The sequence below is a fragment of the Schistocerca gregaria genome, chromosome X (assembly GCF_023897955.1).
Source record: "Schistocerca gregaria isolate iqSchGreg1 chromosome X, iqSchGreg1.2, whole genome shotgun sequence".
Taxonomy (NCBI): Eukaryota; Metazoa; Arthropoda; class Insecta; order Orthoptera; family Acrididae; genus Schistocerca; species Schistocerca gregaria.
In genome coordinates, this window is record NC_064931.1 from 152,618,193 (window position 1) to 152,638,205 (window position 20,013).

The 20,013-nt window shown below is 46.0% G+C and overlaps 1 protein-coding gene across 3 annotated transcripts in view; it reads left to right on the plus strand.

Moving 5' to 3' along the window:
* Nucleotides 1-20,013, plus strand: part of LOC126297882 (nuclear hormone receptor FTZ-F1 beta) — a 374,623-nt gene that overhangs the window by 235,531 nt on the left and 119,079 nt on the right. For 2 of the 3 annotated variants that reach the window (XM_049989174.1, XM_049989175.1), the window contains exon 3: nt 13,127-13,306. The exons of the other annotated variant lie outside the window; for it this stretch is intronic. In XM_049989174.1, the coding sequence (XP_049845131.1) occupies nt 13,180-13,306 (127 nt within the window). In that variant the 5' untranslated portion in view covers nt 13,127-13,179. The remainder of the gene's footprint in view (nt 1-13,126; nt 13,307-20,013) is intronic. 3 annotated transcript variants of the gene reach the window in all.

Here is a 20,013-nt window from a genome sequence, read left to right on the forward strand (position 1 = left end):
GGTATAGTTTATTGAAAGCAGTGGGGAGGAAAATCGATGCCGTCCGCGGTGGTCTCGCGGTTCTAGGCGCGCAGTCCGGAACCGTGAGACTGCTACGGTCGCAGGTTCGAATCCTGCCTCGGGCATGGCTGTGTGTGATGTCCTTAGGTTAGTTAGGGGACTGATGACCACAGCAGTTGAGTCCCATAGTGGTCAGAGCCATTTGAACCATTTTTGAATTTGAAAATCGATTTATTTTCCCTCTCTTTCTTCTTGTTAAAGCTCCGATAACGATCGTGACTAATTCCCTAGGGCTCTGATAACGATCGAGATCATCCTCCCGGGTTCTGACTTCGTAGCGCTGCGTTTATGCAAAGCTTCAGTTTCTTTACGAGTCCGCAGTTGTCCTGTCCTGTTTCATGTCCCGCTGCTGAGTGATGTGTTCCATAGGCTCTTCCTCCCCGCATTTCTTCTTCGTTCTCCGTCCCTGTCCGTGTTCCTGTCTCCGTCGACGGCTTCTTCTACCCTCGACAATTTTTCGTCTCCTTTTTTCGTTTCCTTTTTGGCGGGCAAACAAACGGCTCCTCGGTTGTCAGAATTCCAGCACGGCGCCATTCCTGCGCTCCTTTTTTGCCGCGCCTGCAGGTAGACTCCACGAGCCCAGGTGATTAATGCCAGCGGCCCTTGGCACCAGCCGCTCCTCGTCTCCCCTTTTCAACTGATTCGTGTCCTTTGTCCGCTTTTCTGGCGCTCAAGGTCGCACCGCAGCATATATATATCATCTCTCTCCGGAAAACGCCGTGCTTGTGTGTGTAAAACTAGAGGTGATTTAGATACTGAGGCGGTTTTGAAGGAGGGCGAAGACCTGAAATCTCACGCGACGAGAAGAATGAAACATCGGAAGGCAACGATAAGCACAGAAAGATAATACCTGACAAAGAAAATTGTAGTCTCGGCCGTAGCAGAACTGTTTCCGTCACGTGACCTGCTACATCCTCGTTGCACCTCCGTTTATTATATCTCGCCTTCATGCTTCACACTGACAGAGCCATAAGAATGGCGGTAAATGTCTTCACCGACAGGCGCGACAGTTTATTGTTAACTTCATTACATTTAACAAGTATCTAACGCGAAATAAGAAGGATCAAATGGCTTGCGATAAATATTCCATTGCCGATGCATACAAACGTCCTATCTTCAGAAATTTATACGATGTTGTAAAGTATGTGAGGAGATATAAGCTTTTGAAGAACATGCGGATGAACTGTAAGAAATATTATACTGTGTAAGTGTTTCATTTTGGAAATGTACCAGAGCAACGAATGACGAAAAGCACAGCTGTGAAGTGGAAGCATACTACGAAAGGCGTTCAGTAAGTAATGTAACTCATTTTTTCTGAAAGCAGGTTTGTTTTGTACAAGATTGCAATAGCGGGTGATCAAAAAATTGAATAAATCACCGAATGATGTAGATAGAGAGGTACAAATTGACACACATGCTTGGAATGACATGGGGTTCTATTAGAACCAAAAAAATACAAAAGTTCAAAAAATGTCCGACAGATGGCGCTTCATTTGATCAGAATAGCAATAATTAGCATAACAAAGTAAGACAAAGCAAAGATGATGTTCTTTACAGGAAATGCTCAATATGTCCACCATCATTCCTCAACAATAGCTGTAGTCGAGGAATAAAGTTGTGAACAGCATTGTAAAGCATGTCCGGAGTTATCGTGAGGCATTGGCGTCGGATGTTGTCTTTCAGCATCACTAGAGATGTCGGTCGATCAAGATACAGTTGCGACTTCAGGTAACCCCCAAAGCCAATAATCGCACGGACTGAGGTCTGGGGACCTGGGAGGCCAAGCATGACGAAAGTGGCACCTGAGCACACGATCATCACCAAGCGACACGCGCAAGAGATCTTTCATGCGTCTAGCAATATGAGGTGGAGCGCCATCCTGCATAAAAATCGTACTTTCCAGCGGGTGTTTATCAGCGAGGCTGGGGATGCTGCGATTCTGTAACATATCGGCGTACCTCCCACCCGTCACGGTAGCAGTTACAAAACCAGAATCATGCATTTCCTCGAAGAAAAAAGGCCCGATAACGGTAGATGTGGTAAATCCAACCCATACCGTGACTTTCTCGTCGTGGTGGTGGTGGTTAGTGTTTAACGTCCCGTCGACAACGAGGTCATTAGAGACGGAGCGCAAGCTCGGGTTAGGGAAGGATTGGGAAGGAAATCGGCCGTGCCCTTTCAAAGGAACCATCCCGGCATTTGCCTGAAACGATTTAGGGAAATCACGGAAAACCTAAATCAGGATGGCTGGAGACGGGATTGAACCGTCGGCCTCCCGAATGCGAGTCCAGTGTGTTAACCACTGCGCCACCTCGCTCGGTTTTCTCGTCGTGCAATGGAGTTTCCACGACGGTCCACTACACGTTACTCAACCAATCGTCATCTTCCGCCATCTTTTGAAACGCCCACACCGCAAATGCCCTCCGCTTCACTAAATCGCCAGGTTACAGTTCATGATGCCGATGGATTTTGTACGGATAGCATCGGAGGGTACGCCAAAGTGCCATCCAAACAGTAGTGTATGGGATGCCGGTGCGACGTGCGACTGCACGAGCACTGACTTCCCCGTGTATAGACGAACCCGCTACAGTCTCCATTTCTTCCTGAACTGTCTCAGCAGCATTACACCTTGTGCTTGGTCGGCCACCACGGGGTCTATCGTCTGAACAACCCGTGGCTTCGAACTTCGAAATCATTCTCTCCACAGCTGCATTTGGCAACGGACTTTTACCCGTTCTAATCCCTTTCCTATGGCGATAGGATCGTAACGCTGAACTAGCACATTCCCCATTCTGATAATACAGCTTCACTAAAAGCGCCTTTTCAGGTAACGTCAACATGCTGCGACTGCTGGCGCATCTGATTCTCTCTCTCATTACAGCTCCTTTTATACACGGTTGTCATGCGCAGTCACTGTTGTTTTGCTGTCCAGCGCCATCTGTCGGACATTTTATGAACTTTTTTTTCTAATAAAACCCCATGTCATTCCAAGCATGTGTGTCAATTTTTACCTCTCTATCTACATTATTCCGGGGTTTATTATGTTTTCAAATTTATACTGACTTGCTGACGTCTTGCTGGTTCAAAAACCTTCCAATCATCCTTCTACGGCTTCCCGCGGAATGTATTCTTCACTGGGCCAAACAGATGGAATTGGGAAGATGCGAGATCCGGGCTGTGAGGAGGATAAGAAACAACAGTCCAGTGAAGTTTTGTGAGCGCCTCCCTGGTGCGCAGACGTGTGTGAGGTCTTGCGCTTTCATAGATAAGGAGAAGGTCGTTTGCACTTTTGTGGCGACGAATTTACTGAGAGTAGCACAAACGCATCCGAGCTGCTTGTTGCACCAAGAGCGAGTATACCAAGCAGAGTCCCAGAAGAACTTCACCATGACTACCGACTTAGGGTGACGGTTTGAACTTTTTGTTCGGAGAGGAGGTGGTGTGGTGTCATTTCATTGACTGCAGATTTGTTTCCGGTTCAAAGTGATGAATCGATGTTTCATCGCCTGTAACGATGTACGATAAAAAGTTGTCACGATCGCCGTCGTAACCCCTAAGCGGATCCGCACAGATGGTCCTTCGTTGCTCTTTACGGTCTTCCGTTGGGCGGCGAGGAATTCAGCGTGCACTCACCTATGAGTGGCGGGCGAGTTTGTTGGCATTACCAACAGAGACGTCCAATTGAGCAGCGAAGTGTTTCATGCTGATCGATCGATCACCTCGAATGAAAGTGTCCACACGTTCCAACACTGCAGGTGTCACAGTTGTGTGCGGCCGGATAGCATGTGGGAAATCAGGCAGGTTTGCGCTACGTTGTTGTGATGATGACAAACGCCTCGGCCAACGACTCGCCGTGCTTCGATTCACTGCCAGGACTCCGTAAACATTCTGCAGGCGCTATATGAATATCTACAATGCTCTGTTTTTCCGTTGAAATAAACTAAATTGCAGCTTTCTGCTTGGAATTCACCTCCGTTACAGACGGCGTTGGGAAAGCTGTGTATAGCACCGCCACCAATCGGAACCTCTTGAAACTATGGGAGCTGAAGCGGCCATGTTCCACGATATCCTACAGCATATTATGGATTTTTTTCTACCAAAACTGGACACGAATAAAAGTTGCATTACTTATTGAACGTACCTCGCACGTTAACGTTTCAAGAAAAATGAAGAATACGAATTAAATGGCTGGTTGTTCTTTCAGGCGAGACATGGATTTACACACGTTACACTATGTGATCAAAGGTATCCGAACACCTGATTGAAAATGGCTTACAAGTTTGTAGCGCCCTCCATCGATAATGCTGGAATTCAGTATGGTGTTGGGCCACCCTTAGCGTTGATGACAGCTTCCACTCTCGCAGGCATACTTTCAATCAGATGCTGGAAGATTTCCTGGCGAATGGCAGTCCATTCGATGGAGAGGTCATCGAAACTGGAGACATATGCCCGGGTTTTTGTCTTCCCACAAGTTGTAACAGCGAATAAGATTGCTATAGTGGAGGACGGAGGCCCTTCACATTTCTGCCTAGCTAAGCCTTAAACGACATCTCATTCTCGTGGATTTGATAAGGTTGCTAATCCGGTGCCCCCAACGAAGCCCTAATCTCTTCTAATCTACTTTTGAACATATGCAGATTGAGTCAGGAGGAAATGTACACTACATAATCAAAAGTATCCGGACACCTGGCTGAAAATGATTCAGTATGGTGTCGGCCCACCCATAGCCTTTATGACAGCTTCCACACTCGCAGGCGTACGTTCAATCAGGTGCTGGAAGGTTTCTTGGGGAATGGCTGACCATTCTTCACGGAACGCTGCACTGAGGAGAGGTATCGATGTCAGTTGGCGAGGCCTGGCACGAAGTCGGCGTTCCAAAACATCCCAAAGGTGTTCTATAGGATTCAGGCCAGGACTTTGCGCAGCCCAGTCCATTAATGGGATGTTATTGTCGTATAACCACTCCGTCACATGCCGTGCATTGTGAACAGGTGCTCGATCGTGTTGAAAGATGCAATCGCCATCCCCGAATTGCTCTTCAACAGTGCTTCAAACATCAATATAGGCCTGTGCTGTGATGGAGCCACGCAAAACAACTCGGGGTGCAAGCCCCCTCCATGAAAAACACGACCACATCATAACATCACCGCCTCCGAAACTTACTGTCGGCACTACACACGGTGGCAGATAACGTTCACCGGACATTCGCCATACCCATAGCCTGCCATCGGATCGCCACATTGTGTACCGTGATTTGTCACTCCACACAATGCTCTTCCACTGTTCAATCGTCCAGTGTTTACGCTCCTTACATCAAGCGAGACGTCGTATGGCATTTACTGGTGTGATGTGTGATGTGTGACTTATGAGCCGCCGCTCGACTATGAAATCCAAGTATCCTGACCTCCCGCCTAGCTATCATAGTACTTGCATTGGATCCTAATGCAGTTTGGAATCCCTGTGTGACGGTTTGGATAGATGTCTCCCCATTACGCACATTACGATCCTCTTGAACTGTTGGCGGTCTCTTGTCAGTCAACAGGCGAGGCCGGCCTGTACGCTTTTGTGCTCTACGTGTCCCTTCATGTTTCCACTTCACTATCACATCGGAAAAAGTGGAACTAGGGATGTTTATGAGTGTGGAAATCTCGCATACAGGCGTATGACACAGGTGACACGCAATCACGTTCGAAGTCCGTGAGTTCCGCGGAGCGCCCTATTCTGCTCTCTCACGATGTCTAATGACTATTGAGGTGGCTGATGCGGAGTACCTGGCATTAGGTGGATGCACAATGCACCTAATACGAAAAACGTATGTTTTGGTGGTTTCCGGATACTTTTGTTCAGATAGTGTATATCTTTAGTTAAATATAGCCAAAATAATTAATAGTTTGTGAAGTGTTTTGCAGAACACATACGCACCTCAGCAGTTAGGTATGGCTAGACATTTACCGCTCCCCAGCACTCCACTTCTGAGAATATCGGAGCGTACAGTTTTGCTGTCTTCATGTATCCTTTTCTCGGGCGTAAGACCACATGGGTGCTGTCAGTCTGCTCAGGGCTGCAGTTCACCTTGTCGGGTAGTATAAAAATGTTTATAATGCAACTGACATTAAAAACAGACAAACCAGCATATCATCTTTAGTCGTCAAGACTGTGTAGAGGTCGATCATGAGCTGATTAGCGTTCGTATTATGCCACGTGCGGTTTCCACGACTATGAATGCTCCGATTGTCCCTTTGAGACGCCGACGTAGAATGTGTGTGCAAAAACAAGACTTTACCCTTTGTCCCGAGGTAGATCTGCTTGCGTAATAATGATTGGAGCGTGGAACGTTAGAACAGTCGGGCAGCTCTTGACAAACAAGCAAGGTGGTGCTGAAAAGCGATCAATCAACCGGGCGCTGCGGCTAAACCCACCGAGCAATTGCTATTATGCCCGCTGGTAGCGCAATTTCGCCCGAAATATCCTTTCGAAGCGACAAAGACTCATCAAAGGATACCGCCGCTAGAAACACAATTTGTGTCGGTCTCCCTGCTTAAGTCTGGCGAATGTGACGACAATGAATTTGAGTTGCATTCTGCGCGCTGGTTACAAAGACTTGACGTGGAGGACAGCATAGGTGTTTGGTTAATACAAAAACAAAAATTCCAAAAAGGTTCGGCGCAAGTGCCTGTCGATTACCTTCAGCGATAGCCTTACACCTCCCTCGCGTGTCCAACGAAGGTCACAGAGCGAATCGAGGATGTGAAAGAAGTGTTTGACCACGTTCTCAGACACGCACCTAAATCTATGTAAGGCAAAGTATTGGTTCAAACTGCCACTAGTACCTCCACTACAGCTGGTGAAAAATATCCATTACGCCTAATAAGACTTTGAATTTGTCAATAACTCTGTCTCAGATGTGGCGACCAGAATGTGTGTTAACTGTTACCGTTTCTCAAATTTAGTATGTTTAGTCCATCGTTCCTCAGCATGTGAATGTTTCTACTACCGTACTGAATCTGTATGATATACTTATTTCTTGATATAAAGAAAACAATATCATGAAGTATAAAATCTAGGGAATATGAAAAAAAGAATTTGTTTGTAACATAGAAATTAAGTAAATCTATCATAAATTTTTATTTGCCGTGTGATTTCAGAGTATCAAAAAGACGAAACTTCAGTGTCTTGAAGAGTACTGTCACAAACGAAAAGTGATTTTCACTGAACTGCACAGAAAGACAAGGGATTTTCTTAATAGTGGAAAGTTGGGTACCTTTTTCACCGATTAATGCTGGATCTGTTCACCTTCGTTAAGATGATTTGCTGACTGGTACAAATGGCAAATGCTGGCTGTTTCTTAAACGTCTTGTGGACAGACAAGGCAAACATATCGATGACCTATCGGAAAAAACTATCGTCACAGTGACTTTTTTCATTAAATACTTATTTTTATTCACTTATGTAAAAACATCGTCGTGCTTTTGAACGTTGATTTAACACCTTTTTCTGGGATTTGGTGTTACTCAGTATCTGTATTAGTTGTCAAAAACAATCTTATAGTGGAAGGACGTGTTCAACAAAGTACGTTAGTTAAATTTTAGTGTTGGGATCTATAATTTAATATCTCTCACTTGTACGAGGGTCGTTCAATAAGTTCAAATGGTTCAAATGTCTCTGAACACTATGGGACTTAACATCTGAGGTCATCAGTACCCTAGAACTTAGAACTACTTAAACCTAACTAACCTAAAGACATCACACACATCCATGCCCGAGTCAGGATTCGAAACTGTGACCGTAGCGGTCGCGCGGTTCCAGACTGAAGCGACTAAAACCGTTCAATAAGTAATGCCCCACATTTTTAAATCCATTTATATACATAGACAAACGTCCTTGTTTGTGTTTCACATTTGATGTTTCTTCTGTGCGCCGGTGAAGCTTCGAACCGTTCTGGCAGATGGCAGAGCTATATACAGAGTCAATATGGCGTCTACATACGACTAACGTTACAAGCAGAGTGTGTTACTGAATTCTTGTGTGCAGAAAAAGAAACCGTGGTGAACATCCGTAAACGTTTTTGTGCAGTGTATGGCGCTGCTGCAGTTGATAGGAGTATAGTTGGGCGATGGGTAAAGAGAGTTACAGCCTCAAGAAATTCAGAAACAGAACGCCATGATCAGCCACGCTCGCGACGTCCTGTCAACAGCCACTGCTCCACACACGCTGAATCGTGCGGATGCCATTATTCGCGCCAACTGGCGCATCACAACTCGACAATTGGATCTGCATTTGTCGGTCAGCATTGGAAGTTCGTCCCCAAAGGTCGAGACTCTCGAATGTTCTAAGAGGTGCTCACGATGGGTTCCACGAATGCTGATATCACCAAACTGGGTTAGACGTCATTGCCTCATCCACCCAACAATTTAGAGCCGGCGCCCTCGGACTTCCATCTCTGGACCCCTTAAAGATTCTCTACGGGGAACACTCTTTGAAGATGATGAGAGTGTCAGTCATGCAGTGAAAACATGGCTACGCCGACAAGACAAGAGCTTTTACCAGCATTGAATACATGCTCTTCCACAACGTTGGCGTACGGCCATAGAACGTGATGGAGACTACGTAGAAAACATGTTGATGTATATTGTCACCAAACTCTGACTCTTAACAATAAACATGTTTTGAGAAAAAAATGTGGGGCATTACTTATTGAACGACCCTGGTATTTTCTTTTATATTTTATAAATATTTTTTGTTTTTATCTAAGGTTATTTATTTTCTGTACCTACATTTATGTATAGTTAAAAGTCTCTGATACGAATAAGTGAATAGGATGTTTATGGTTTATTTTCAGACTAGTTTTTCACGTATTCTACTTAAGTTCGTGCAGTTCAGTTATAAGCCCGACACACAAAATAAATTTATTTGACTTGAATGACGGTATTGCTGGTATCTAAATATTCACGCTTGACTTAGTGAACGAAATATGGACAGAGAAAATGGTTCCACAAACTCTTGCTCATTGTAATTGGGATGTCTGAAGGAGCCTGCGACGGGAACCAGTATCGTGCAAGTAAGCCGCAAAAACAAGTGTTCCCAATAAGGAGATCATTTCGCGGTTCACGAGCTGTGTTAAATGAAGCCGCTAAATTAGACTGCTTCACTCCGTGACGGTGTACGGCTTCGTGCTTTAATTTACTTACATTCGTCTCGCGCCCGTGCCGGGAGTTTCTAGTTAGGCACATTTCAAGTCGCTCTGCCGACAAATGAAATTGATTCACTATGTTGCTCATTGCACAATTCAAGTTTTCCTCGCGCAGTTACATAACCGTAAATAATTCCACTTCTCTCGCGTGGAGAACTTAACACGTCTGTACTCACCCGAACACGCCTGAATGGGCTTCGAAATATCACCAGACTGCGGCAGTCCAATTTTGTAGCCACGTACAGGTCGGCAGCAGCTAATATTACAGCTAGAAATTTGTTGAAAGAAGACATAGTACGTTGTGGTTACAATTAAGCTTTAGCTATTTGAGAAGTCCCCACGAAAAGCGAGTGATCGCAAGGCACTGAAACTTTATGGATGCATATGTAAGGACATGCGGGAAGTAAATAATGAGCAAACTATTGAAAGAAACGCATTTTAATTTCCACATGGAACGGTAACATTTAATTACGTACCATGTTTACGTTAAAGGATATAAACGTTGCTCATATTGACGGCCATATGCACCCGCGATAGCCTGGAACCTCACTAGAAATACCTTTTCACAATTGGACGCAGTACATTTCGGATAGCGGACTACGGAATGTTCAGCTGTGATGACACAGCTCGTGCAGTACTTGAAGATCGCACATTGCATCGAGCAATCTCAGCCGTGACAACAATAAGTACAACAAATCGGCAGTTAATTCGACCTTCAGAATCATTTTCTTCAACTCCGGTGTGGAAAGGGGACCTCTCCGTACCGAGCAGCTGCACAATTGCTGTTGTTTTGATTATCATTGTCAGAAACTTACAGAAAATACAGTGTATAATTTTTGACAGATCAACACAGTTTATACAATATTTGATCGAAATTTGGCCATTTCCAGTGCATTTTCCGTTGCCTCGTGAATACAGGCGGATGGACACAGCCGACACTGAAGCATATGTTGAACAGTCTGTTCAACAAGTGTCAGAGTTTGAACCAACCTCACAAATCCATGGACCGTGCACGTCAGCAGGGGACTGTTCAAGCTGGTGGAGGCTCTGTAATGGCGTGGGGTGTGTGCAGCTGGAGTGATATGGGCCCCCTGGTACGTCTAGATACGAGTCTGATACGTGACATGTACGTAAGCATGCTGTATGATCACCTGCATCGATTCATGTCCATTGCTCATTCCGACAGACTTTCCCAGCAGGACAATGCGACACCCCACACGTCCAGAATTGGAATTGCTACAGTGTGGCTCCCGGAACGCTTTTCTGAGTTAAAACACTTCCGCTGGCCACAAAACTCCCCAGACATGAACATTATTGAGCATATCTGGGATACCTTGCAACGTGCTGTTCAGAATAGATCTCCACCCCTCGTACTCTTACGGATTTCTGGAGAGCCATCTACATCTACATACATACTCCGCAATTCATCATACGGTGCGTGGCGGAGGGTACCTCGTACCACAACTAGCATCTTCTCTCCCTGTTCCACTCCCAAACAGAACGAGGGAAAAATGACTGCCTATATGCCTCTGTACGAGCCCTAATCTCTCTTATCTTTGTGGTCTTTCCGCGAAATGTAAGTTGGCGGCAGTAAAATTGTACTGCAGTCAGCCTCAAATGCTGGTTCTCTAAATTTCCTCAGTAGCGATTCACGAAAAGATCGCCTCCTTTCCTCTAGAGACTCCCACCCGAGTTCCTGAAGCATTTCCGTAACACTCGCGTGATGATCAAACCTACCAGTAACAAATCTAGCAGCCCGCCTCTGAATTGCTTCTATGTCCTCCCTCAATCCGATCTGATAGGGATCCCAAACGCTCGAGCAGTACTCAAGAATAGGTCGTATTAGTGTTTTATAAGCGGTCTCCTTTACAGATGAACCACATCTTCCCAAAATTCTACCAATGAACCGAAGACGACTATCCGCCTTCCCCACAACTGTCATTACACGCTTGCCCCACTTCATATCGCTCTGCAATGTTACGCCCAAATATTTAACCGACGTGACTGTGTCAAGCGCTACACTACTAATGGAGTATTCAAACATTACGGGATTCTTTTTCCTATTCATCTGCATTAATTTACATTTATTGGTATTTACAGTTAGCTGTCATTCCTTACACCAATCACAAATCCTGGCCAAGTCCTCTTCTATCCTCCTACACTCACTCAACGACTACACCTTCCCGTACACATCAGCATCATCAGCAAACAGCAGCACATTGCTATCCATCCTATCCAAAAGATCATATGTTGATAGAAAACAACAGCGGACCTACCACACTTCCATGGGGCACTCCAGATGATACCCTCACCTCCGATGAACACTCACCATCGAGGTTCTATTACTTAAGAAGTCTTAGAGCCACTCACATACTTGGGAACCAATCCCATATGCTCGTACCTTAGTTAGGAGTCTGCAGTGGGGCACCGAGTCAAACGCTTTCCGGAAGTCAAGGAATATGGCATCCGTCTGATACCGTTCATCCATGGTTCGCAAGATATCATGTGAAAAAAGGGCGAGTTGCTTTTCGAGGGAGCGATGCTTCCTAAAGCCGTGCTGATGCATGGACAGCAACTTCTCTGTCTCAAGGAAATTCATTATATTCGAACTGAGAATATGTTCGAGAATCCTGCAACAAACCGATGTTAAGGATATTGGTCTGTAATTTTTAGGATCCGTCCTTCTACCCTTCTTATATAACAGGCGTCACATGTGCTCTTTTCCAGTCGCTCGGGACTTTGCGTTGGGCAAGAGATTCGCGATAAATGCAAGCTAAGGAATGAGCCAATGCAGTAGAGTACTCTCTGTAAAACCCAATTGGAATCCCATCAGGACCTGGCGATTTATTTATTTTCAACCAATTCAGCTGCTTCACAACCCCAGGGATGTCTATCACTATGTACTCCACACTGGAATCTGTACGAGACTCAAACGGTGATATATTTGTACGATCCTCCTGCGTGAAAGATTTCTCAAATGCTAGATTTAAAATTTCAGCTTTCGTTTTGTTGTCTTCCGTTGCCAGGCCAGACTGATCAGTGAGTGACTGGATGGAAGCCTTTGACCCGCTTACCGATTTTACGTGAGACCAGAATTTTCTTGGGGTTTCAGCAAGATCTTTTGCTAAGGTATGACGATGGTAGTGGTTGAATGCTTCGCGCGACGCTCTTTTTATAGCAGCACGAATCTCTACTAACTTTTGCCTGTCCCCATTCTTTCTTGTACCGCGAGTGCAACTGTCTTTGCTTCTTGAGCATTCTCCGAATTGCGCTGTTAAACCACGGTGGGTCTTTTCCGTCCGTAACCCACTTTTTCGGCACATACTTGTCCAATTGTTTCAAATTTGCCCATAATTCTTCCACGTCCATCGTACCGGAAGTAAATGAAATCGATTCATTTACTGAGTGGGATGCTAACAACTGCTTATCTACTCTTTCTAGCAAGAATACTCTCCTAGCCTTCTTGACCGACTTTTTAACTTTCGTAACCATAGTCGTAATGACAACATCATGATCACTAATCCCTGTCTCAACACTGACACCGTCGATGAGGTCTGGTCTGTTCGTGGGGTTCATGGTGTCAATTCGCTCCAGCACTACTTCAGAAAGTACTACAGTCCACGCCACGTCGTGTTGCAGCACTTCTGCGTGCTCGCGAGGCGGGTGTACCAGTTTCTTTGGCTCTTGAGTGTAATTATATTTTGTTTTTTAACTCGGTTATTAGTAAGAAGTAAAAAACACCTGTTATAACCGAGACGAAACAAACACCCACAAATACCGGTTATTCGGAAGTAAAATACCGGTGCATCGCTAGCGGCGCTGCAGCAGTGCGTAGTGTGTACATTTGTGTGACGCCAGGTGGCGCTGGCTGTGCAGGTGACGAGGCGATGTGAAGCCCCGAAGCCGGCCGCCATGCCCCAACACCGCTGATGGAGACGAGCGTGTCTGTTGGCAGCTGGGGCCTCCCCAAGCAAGCGGCTCCCGCGGACCCTGGCGGTGACGTGGCTTCGGGCTCCGTTACTGTCATCAGCGTACACCACGGTGGCGACAACATCGGTAAGAACGCACCTGCTCCTATCGATTGTTTCGCGTGCCGCTGTCGCGTCGATAGGCGCCGGGGTTTTCCCCTCCCAATAAGAATTCCACGTAGTCTCTAACTCAGCTCCCCAGGCAAAACTAGCTGGCACGCGGCCATTCTCATTGTGTGTACTAAAGTTACCTTTTCAGTAATAATGAACCTGTACTGTTGTTGCTGCTGTTGCTGTTGCTGCAATTCTCCATGCTAGTGTGTCCAGTGCAAACGGCCTCATGTGAGCGTAGCTAATGCAACCTACATCCGTTTGAACTGGTGATGGGGAGCTCGTGAATGAGCCGTTCAAACGAACGCTTCACTCCAGTGAAGTGTGAACTAACCACTCAATTTCAATGAACTGGTACTTCAAACTCTTCACAGATAACACACTCCACACTTTTTTCTAGTTCACTCAGTCTCTTCCCCTCTCCCTCATCCCATTGCATCGGCGCTACGTCACTCATTCTCCCTTCACTTCAGTCCCCCCTGTACTGCCTGTCGACGAATCGCGCTGCGTTTGTGGGAAACGATAGGTTTGCGAGGGGTTGGGAAGGCGAGAGGGGAAGGCACCGTCAGCTGTTTCCTGCCGTGCTGACATCATTACCCGTGACTATTTGTGAAGTTCAGTTATACTTCCCGTCTACCGGTAGCCTACCGTTGGCAGCGCTTGCGGTAAAATGAATATTACAGATACAAACGAAGAGGCTGGCTGTGTAAGCACTCACAGCCAACATGAAAATAAAAGGTTTGTTAATAACACTGAAAGAGGGATTTTACCTGAAATCGTACCAGTGACTACAGGTGACAGTTTACGTTTTGAATCTGGAGGGTTATTATTCTCAACAAAATAAAACCTACAGGAAAACTTCTGAATAATTACTTAACGTAGATATATACAGGGTGTTACAAAAAGGTACGGCCAAACTTTCAGGAAACATTCCTCACACACAAATAAAGAAAAGATGTTATGTGGACATGTGTCCGGAAACGCTTAATTTCCATGTTAGAGCTCATTTTAGTTTCGTCAGTATGTACTGTACTTCCTCGATTCATCGCCAGTTGGCCCAATTGAAGGAAGGTAATGTTGACTTCGGTGCTTGTGTTGACATGCGACTCATTGCTCTACAGTACTAGAATCAAGCACATCAGTACGTAGCATCAACAGGTTAGTGTTCATCACGAACGTGGTTTTGCAGTCAGTGCAATGTTTACAAATGCGGAGTTGGCAGGTGCCCATTTGATGTATGGATTAGCACGGGGCAATAGCCGTGGCGCGGTACGTTTGTACCGAGACAGATTTCCAGAACGAAGGTGTCCCGACAGGAAGACCTTTGAAGGAATTGATCGGCGCCTTAGTGAGCACGGAATTCCAGCCTATGGCTCGCGACTGGGGAAGACCTAGAACGACGACACCTGCAATGGACGAGGTAATTCTTTGTGCAGTTGACGATAACCCTAATGTCAGCGTCAGAGAAGTTGCTGCTGTACAAGGTAACGTTGACCACGTCACTGTATGGAGAGTGCTACGGGAGAACCAGTTGTTTCCGTACCATGTAGGCACTATCAGCAGCTGATTGGCCTCCACGGGTACACTTCTGCGAATGGTTCATCCGACAATGTGTCAATCCTCATTTCAGTGCAAATGTTCTCTTTACGGAAGAGGCTTCATTCCAACGTGATCAAATTGTAAATTTTCACAATCGACATGTGTGGGCTGACGAGAATCCGCACGTAATTGTGCAATCACATCTTCAACACAGATTTTCTGTGAACGTTTGGACAGGTATTCTTGGTGATGTCTCGATTGGACTCCATGTTCTTCCACCTACGCTGAATGGAGCACGTTATCATGATTTCATATGGGATACTCTACCTGTGCTGCTAGAACACGTGCCTTTACAAGTACGACACAACATGTGGTTCATACACGATGGAGCTCCTGCACATTTCAGTCGAAGTGTTCGTACGCTTCTCAACAACAGATTCGATGACCGATAGATTGGTAGAGGCGGACCAATTCCATGGCCTCCATGCTCTCCTGACCTCAACCCTCTTGACTTTCATTTATGGGGGCATTTGAAAGCTCTTGTCTACGCAACCCCGGTACCAAATGTAGAGACTCTTCGTGCACGTATTGTGGACGGCTGTGTTACAATACGCCATTCTCCAGGGCTGCATGAGCGCATCAGGGATTTCAAGTGACGGAGGGTGGATGCATGTATCCTCGCTAACGCAGGACATTTTGAACATTTCCTGTAACGAAGTGTTTGAAGTCACGCTGGTACGTTCAGTTGCTGTGTGTTTCCATTCCATGATCAATGTGATTTGAAGAGAAGTAATAAAATGAGCTCTATAATGGAAAGTAAGCGTTTCCGGACACATGTCCACATAACATATTTTCTTTCTTTGTGTGTGAGGAATGTTTCCTGAAAGTTTGGCCCTACCTTTTTGTAACAACCTGTAGACTTTGTGACAGTGGTAAACATACTCATTCTACACTCCTGGAAATGGAAAAAAGAACACATTGACACCGGTGTGTCAGATCCACCATACTTGCTCCGGACACTGCGAGAGGGCTGTACAAGCAATGATCACACGCACGGCACAGCGGACACACCAGGAACCGCGGTGTTGGCCGTCGAATGGCGCTAGCTGCGCAGCATTTGTTCACCGCCGCCGTCAGTGTCAGCCAGTTTGCCGTGGCATACGGAGCTCCATCGCAGTCTTTAACACTGGTAGCATGCCGCGACAGCGTGGACGTGAACCGGATGTGCAGTTGACGGACTTTGAGCGAGGGCGTATAGTGGGCATGCGGGAGGCCGGGTGGACGTACCGCCGAATTGCGCAACACGTGGGGCGTGAGGTCTCCACAGTACATCGATGTTGTCGCCAGTGGTCGGCGGAAGGTGCACGTGCCCGTCGACCTGGGACCGGACCGCAGCGACGCATGGATGCACGCCAAGACCGTAGGATCCTACGCAGTGCCGTAGGAGACCGCACCGCCACTTCCCAGCAAATTAGGGACACTGTTGCTCCTGGGGTATCGGCGAGGACCATTCGCAACCGTCTCCATGAAGCTGGGCTACGGTCCCGCACACCTTTACGCCGTCTTCCGCTCACGCCCCAACATCGTGCAGCCCGCCTCCAGTGGTGTCGCGACAGGCGTGAATGGAGGGACGAATGGAGACGTGTTGTCTTCAGCGATGAGAGTCGCTTCTGCCCTGGTGCCAATGATGGTCGTATGCGTGTTTGGCGTCGTGCAGGTGAGCGCCACAATCAGGACTGCATACGACCGAGGCACACAGGGCCAACACCCGGCATCATGGTGTGGGGAGCGATCTCCTACACTGGCCGTACACCTCTGGTGATCGTCGAGGGGACATTGAATAGTGCACGGTACATCCAAACCGTCATCGAACCCATCGTTCTACCATTCCTAGACCGGCAAGGGAACTTGCTGTTCCAACAGGACAATGCACGTCCGCATGTATCCCGTGCCACCCAACGTGCTCTAGAAGGTGTAAGTCAACTACCCTGGCCAGCAAGATCTCCGGATCTGTCCCCCATTGAGCATGTTTGGGACTGGATGAAGCGTCACCTCACGCGGTCTGCACGTCCAGCACGAACGCTGGTCCAACTGAGGCGCCAGGTGGAAATGGCATGGCAAGCCGTTCCACAGGACTACATCCAGCATCTCTACGATCGTCTCCATGGGAGAATAGCAGCCTGCATTGCTGCGAAAGGTGGATATACACTGTACTAGTGCCGACATTGTGCATGCTCTGTTGCCTGTGTCTCTGTGCCTGTGGTTCTGTCAGTGTGATCATGTGATGTATCTGACCCCAGGAATGTGTCAATAAAGTTTCCCCTTCCTGGGACAATGAATTCACGGCGTTCTTATTTCAATTTCCAGGAGTGTATTTTGGATTAAATTTTAAAAGGAACATAAAATTGGACTGTATTTCGTTGGTAGCCCTAGTTTTCAGTCCATGAATACAACAAATAATGTTTCACTTGGCAGATGAAGACGTGATTGGGTGCTTCATGAGAAAATGTCGAGCAAGATTAAATGTAATACCTTCTTTATATGTGACAGGCTTCTCTGTTTATCTTTCCTTTGTCCCCTTCGACCATTCTCTATTTAAGTTAGCACAGACGCTGTAAGAGTGTAAAACGTTGCGTGCACGTTACTGCATAGTTCGGCCATCTGTTGGTAAAATCATGAAGTATTACAAAGCTTTATTGTACGAGTGAGCGTAGCCGCGGCTGAGCGGTGAACTGGGCAACTTCGGCAGGCATCCCTGCTTCATGAATGAACTACTTCATTTGAACGCTTCACGGCAAAGAGTGAAATGAATGAAGTAGTTCACGGGAATGAACGAGTTCGACCCACCTCTAATTAGAACCTGCCTACTGTAGTCCAGGTCTCACTCTATAGTTACCCCCTCCCATCTCCCCACCCCCCACCCCTCTTACGAAACTGACAGTTCCATGGTGGCTAAGGAGATCTGTCCTACCAACCGATACCTTCTTCTAGTCCAGGTGTGCTATACCCTTTTCTCCCCAATTCGATTTAGTACCGCCTCGGCAGTTATTATTATTATTTTGCAAAACTACGTTTCAAAAATCACTATTCTCTTCTTGTCTGAACTGTTTATAGTCCACGTTTCACTTTTGCTCAGAGATAACTCCAGACACATAAGGTGTTTCAAATTCATGTTACAGGCTTCTAGGAGCTTTAGAGTCGACTTATAAGGAAAATCACCTACTGACCTTGTATGAAAGAGAAACTTTCCGATTTCATCTGAATACGGACAGCGCATTAAATGCCACGGCAAGTTGGAACGCTAGTTTAAATAAAAAAAAAATGTTCTTAGTAATAAAATCATGAATGACATACGTAGGTTTAAGTGTAAACATTTACTAACTTAAATATTGAGAGTACTGTCCCGTTCGTTTTTTTCATTGGTGAATTGTACATTCTAACAGAGAAACTTTAAAAAAGGTACACCCAGATTTTCGGAATTTGGAACGATTCTGGACAAATTCCCGGGCAAACGCGCATTTATAAATGTCCTGCCCACTGGGCATTTGGCCGGCTCACATCAAATTTTTTTAATCTCACTTTGTTCTCTTTCGTTCATTGTATCTGCTCGGGACGGACGAAGTAAGACACCCGTTTTGGTTCGTTGTTGATTGGTGAACTCAGTTTCTTTATTACAGAGGGCAGCTAACCCTCTTTTTTTTTTACATAAAAATTCTCAATTTGTTCGGTGTCGTTCGTTGCATCTGCTCGGGGCGGACGTCGTAAGACATCTTTTTAAGTTCGTTGTCGATCGATTAACTCAGTTTTTTTATTACAAAGGGTAGCTAACCCTCTGACCGAACTCGCTGAGCTACCGTGCCGGCAACCTCTGACCGAACACGCTGAGCTATCGTGCCTGCGTCAATAGGACGACAGAGCGACCCAAGAGTGATGCGCGTGAAATTTAAAAGCTGTACTCGCACAAGGTCATTACCGCGTACTGTCAGAATTGTGGCCCAAATTTTCGTGCATGATCAATTGCTGGGGCTGATGTCTTGCGAGAATACTTTTATCTCCTTACAGTATGAGGTTAGGTTGACGTTTCCTTGTTAGTAGTTAAAGCTTTGATATGGAACCAATATCCGGAACTCTAAGCTCGGATCACTTTCAAAGCTCCCGCTTCATGGTACACACACAAACTGAGAAGAAGATGCCATCGGTAGTCCTTGTTGTAGTTACGAAACCCATCACATACTGTTTTCGTCCGTATACAGCAACGGCTGCGAAAAATTGATACAGGGTGTTTCTAAAATGACCGGTATATTTGAAACGGCAATAAAAACTAAACGAGCAGCGATAGAAATACACCGTTTGTTGCAATATGCTTGGGACAACAGTACATTTTCAGGCGGACAAACTTTCGAAATTACAGTAGTTACAATTTTCAACAACAGATGGCGCTGCAAGTGATGTGAAAGATATAGAAGACAACGCACTCTGTGGGTGCGCCATTCTGTACGTCGTCTTTCTGCTGAAAGCGTGTGCTGTTCACAACGTGCAAGTGTGCTGTGGACAACATGGTTTATTCCTTAGAACAGAGGATTTTTCTGGTGTTGTAATTCCACCGCCTAGAACACAGTGTTGTTGCAACAAGACGAAGTTTTCAACGGAGGTTTAATGTAACCAAAGAACACGTATTATTTTCGAGTATAATGTCTTTTCTGGAGACTAGAAATCTACTCTGTAGGAATCAGCATTTGTTTCGAAAAAGACGGTCGTGTGAAACCCAGCTCGCGCTATTCGTCCACGAGACTCAGAGGGCCTTAGACACGGATTCACAGGTAGATGCCGTGTTTCTTGACTTGCGTAAGGCGTTTGACACAGTTCCCCACAGTCGTTTAATGAACAAAGTAAGAGTATACGGACTATCAGATCAATTGTGTGATTGGATTGAGGAGTTCCTAGATAACAGAACGCAGCATGTCATTCTCAATGGAGAGAAGTCTTCCGAAGCAAGAGTGATTTCACGTGTGCCGCAGGGGAGTGTCATAGGACCGTTGCTATTCACATTATACATAAATGACCGGGTGGATGACATCGGAAGTTAACGAAGGGTTTTTGCAGATGATGCTGTGGTGTATCGAGAGGTTGCAACAATGGAAAATT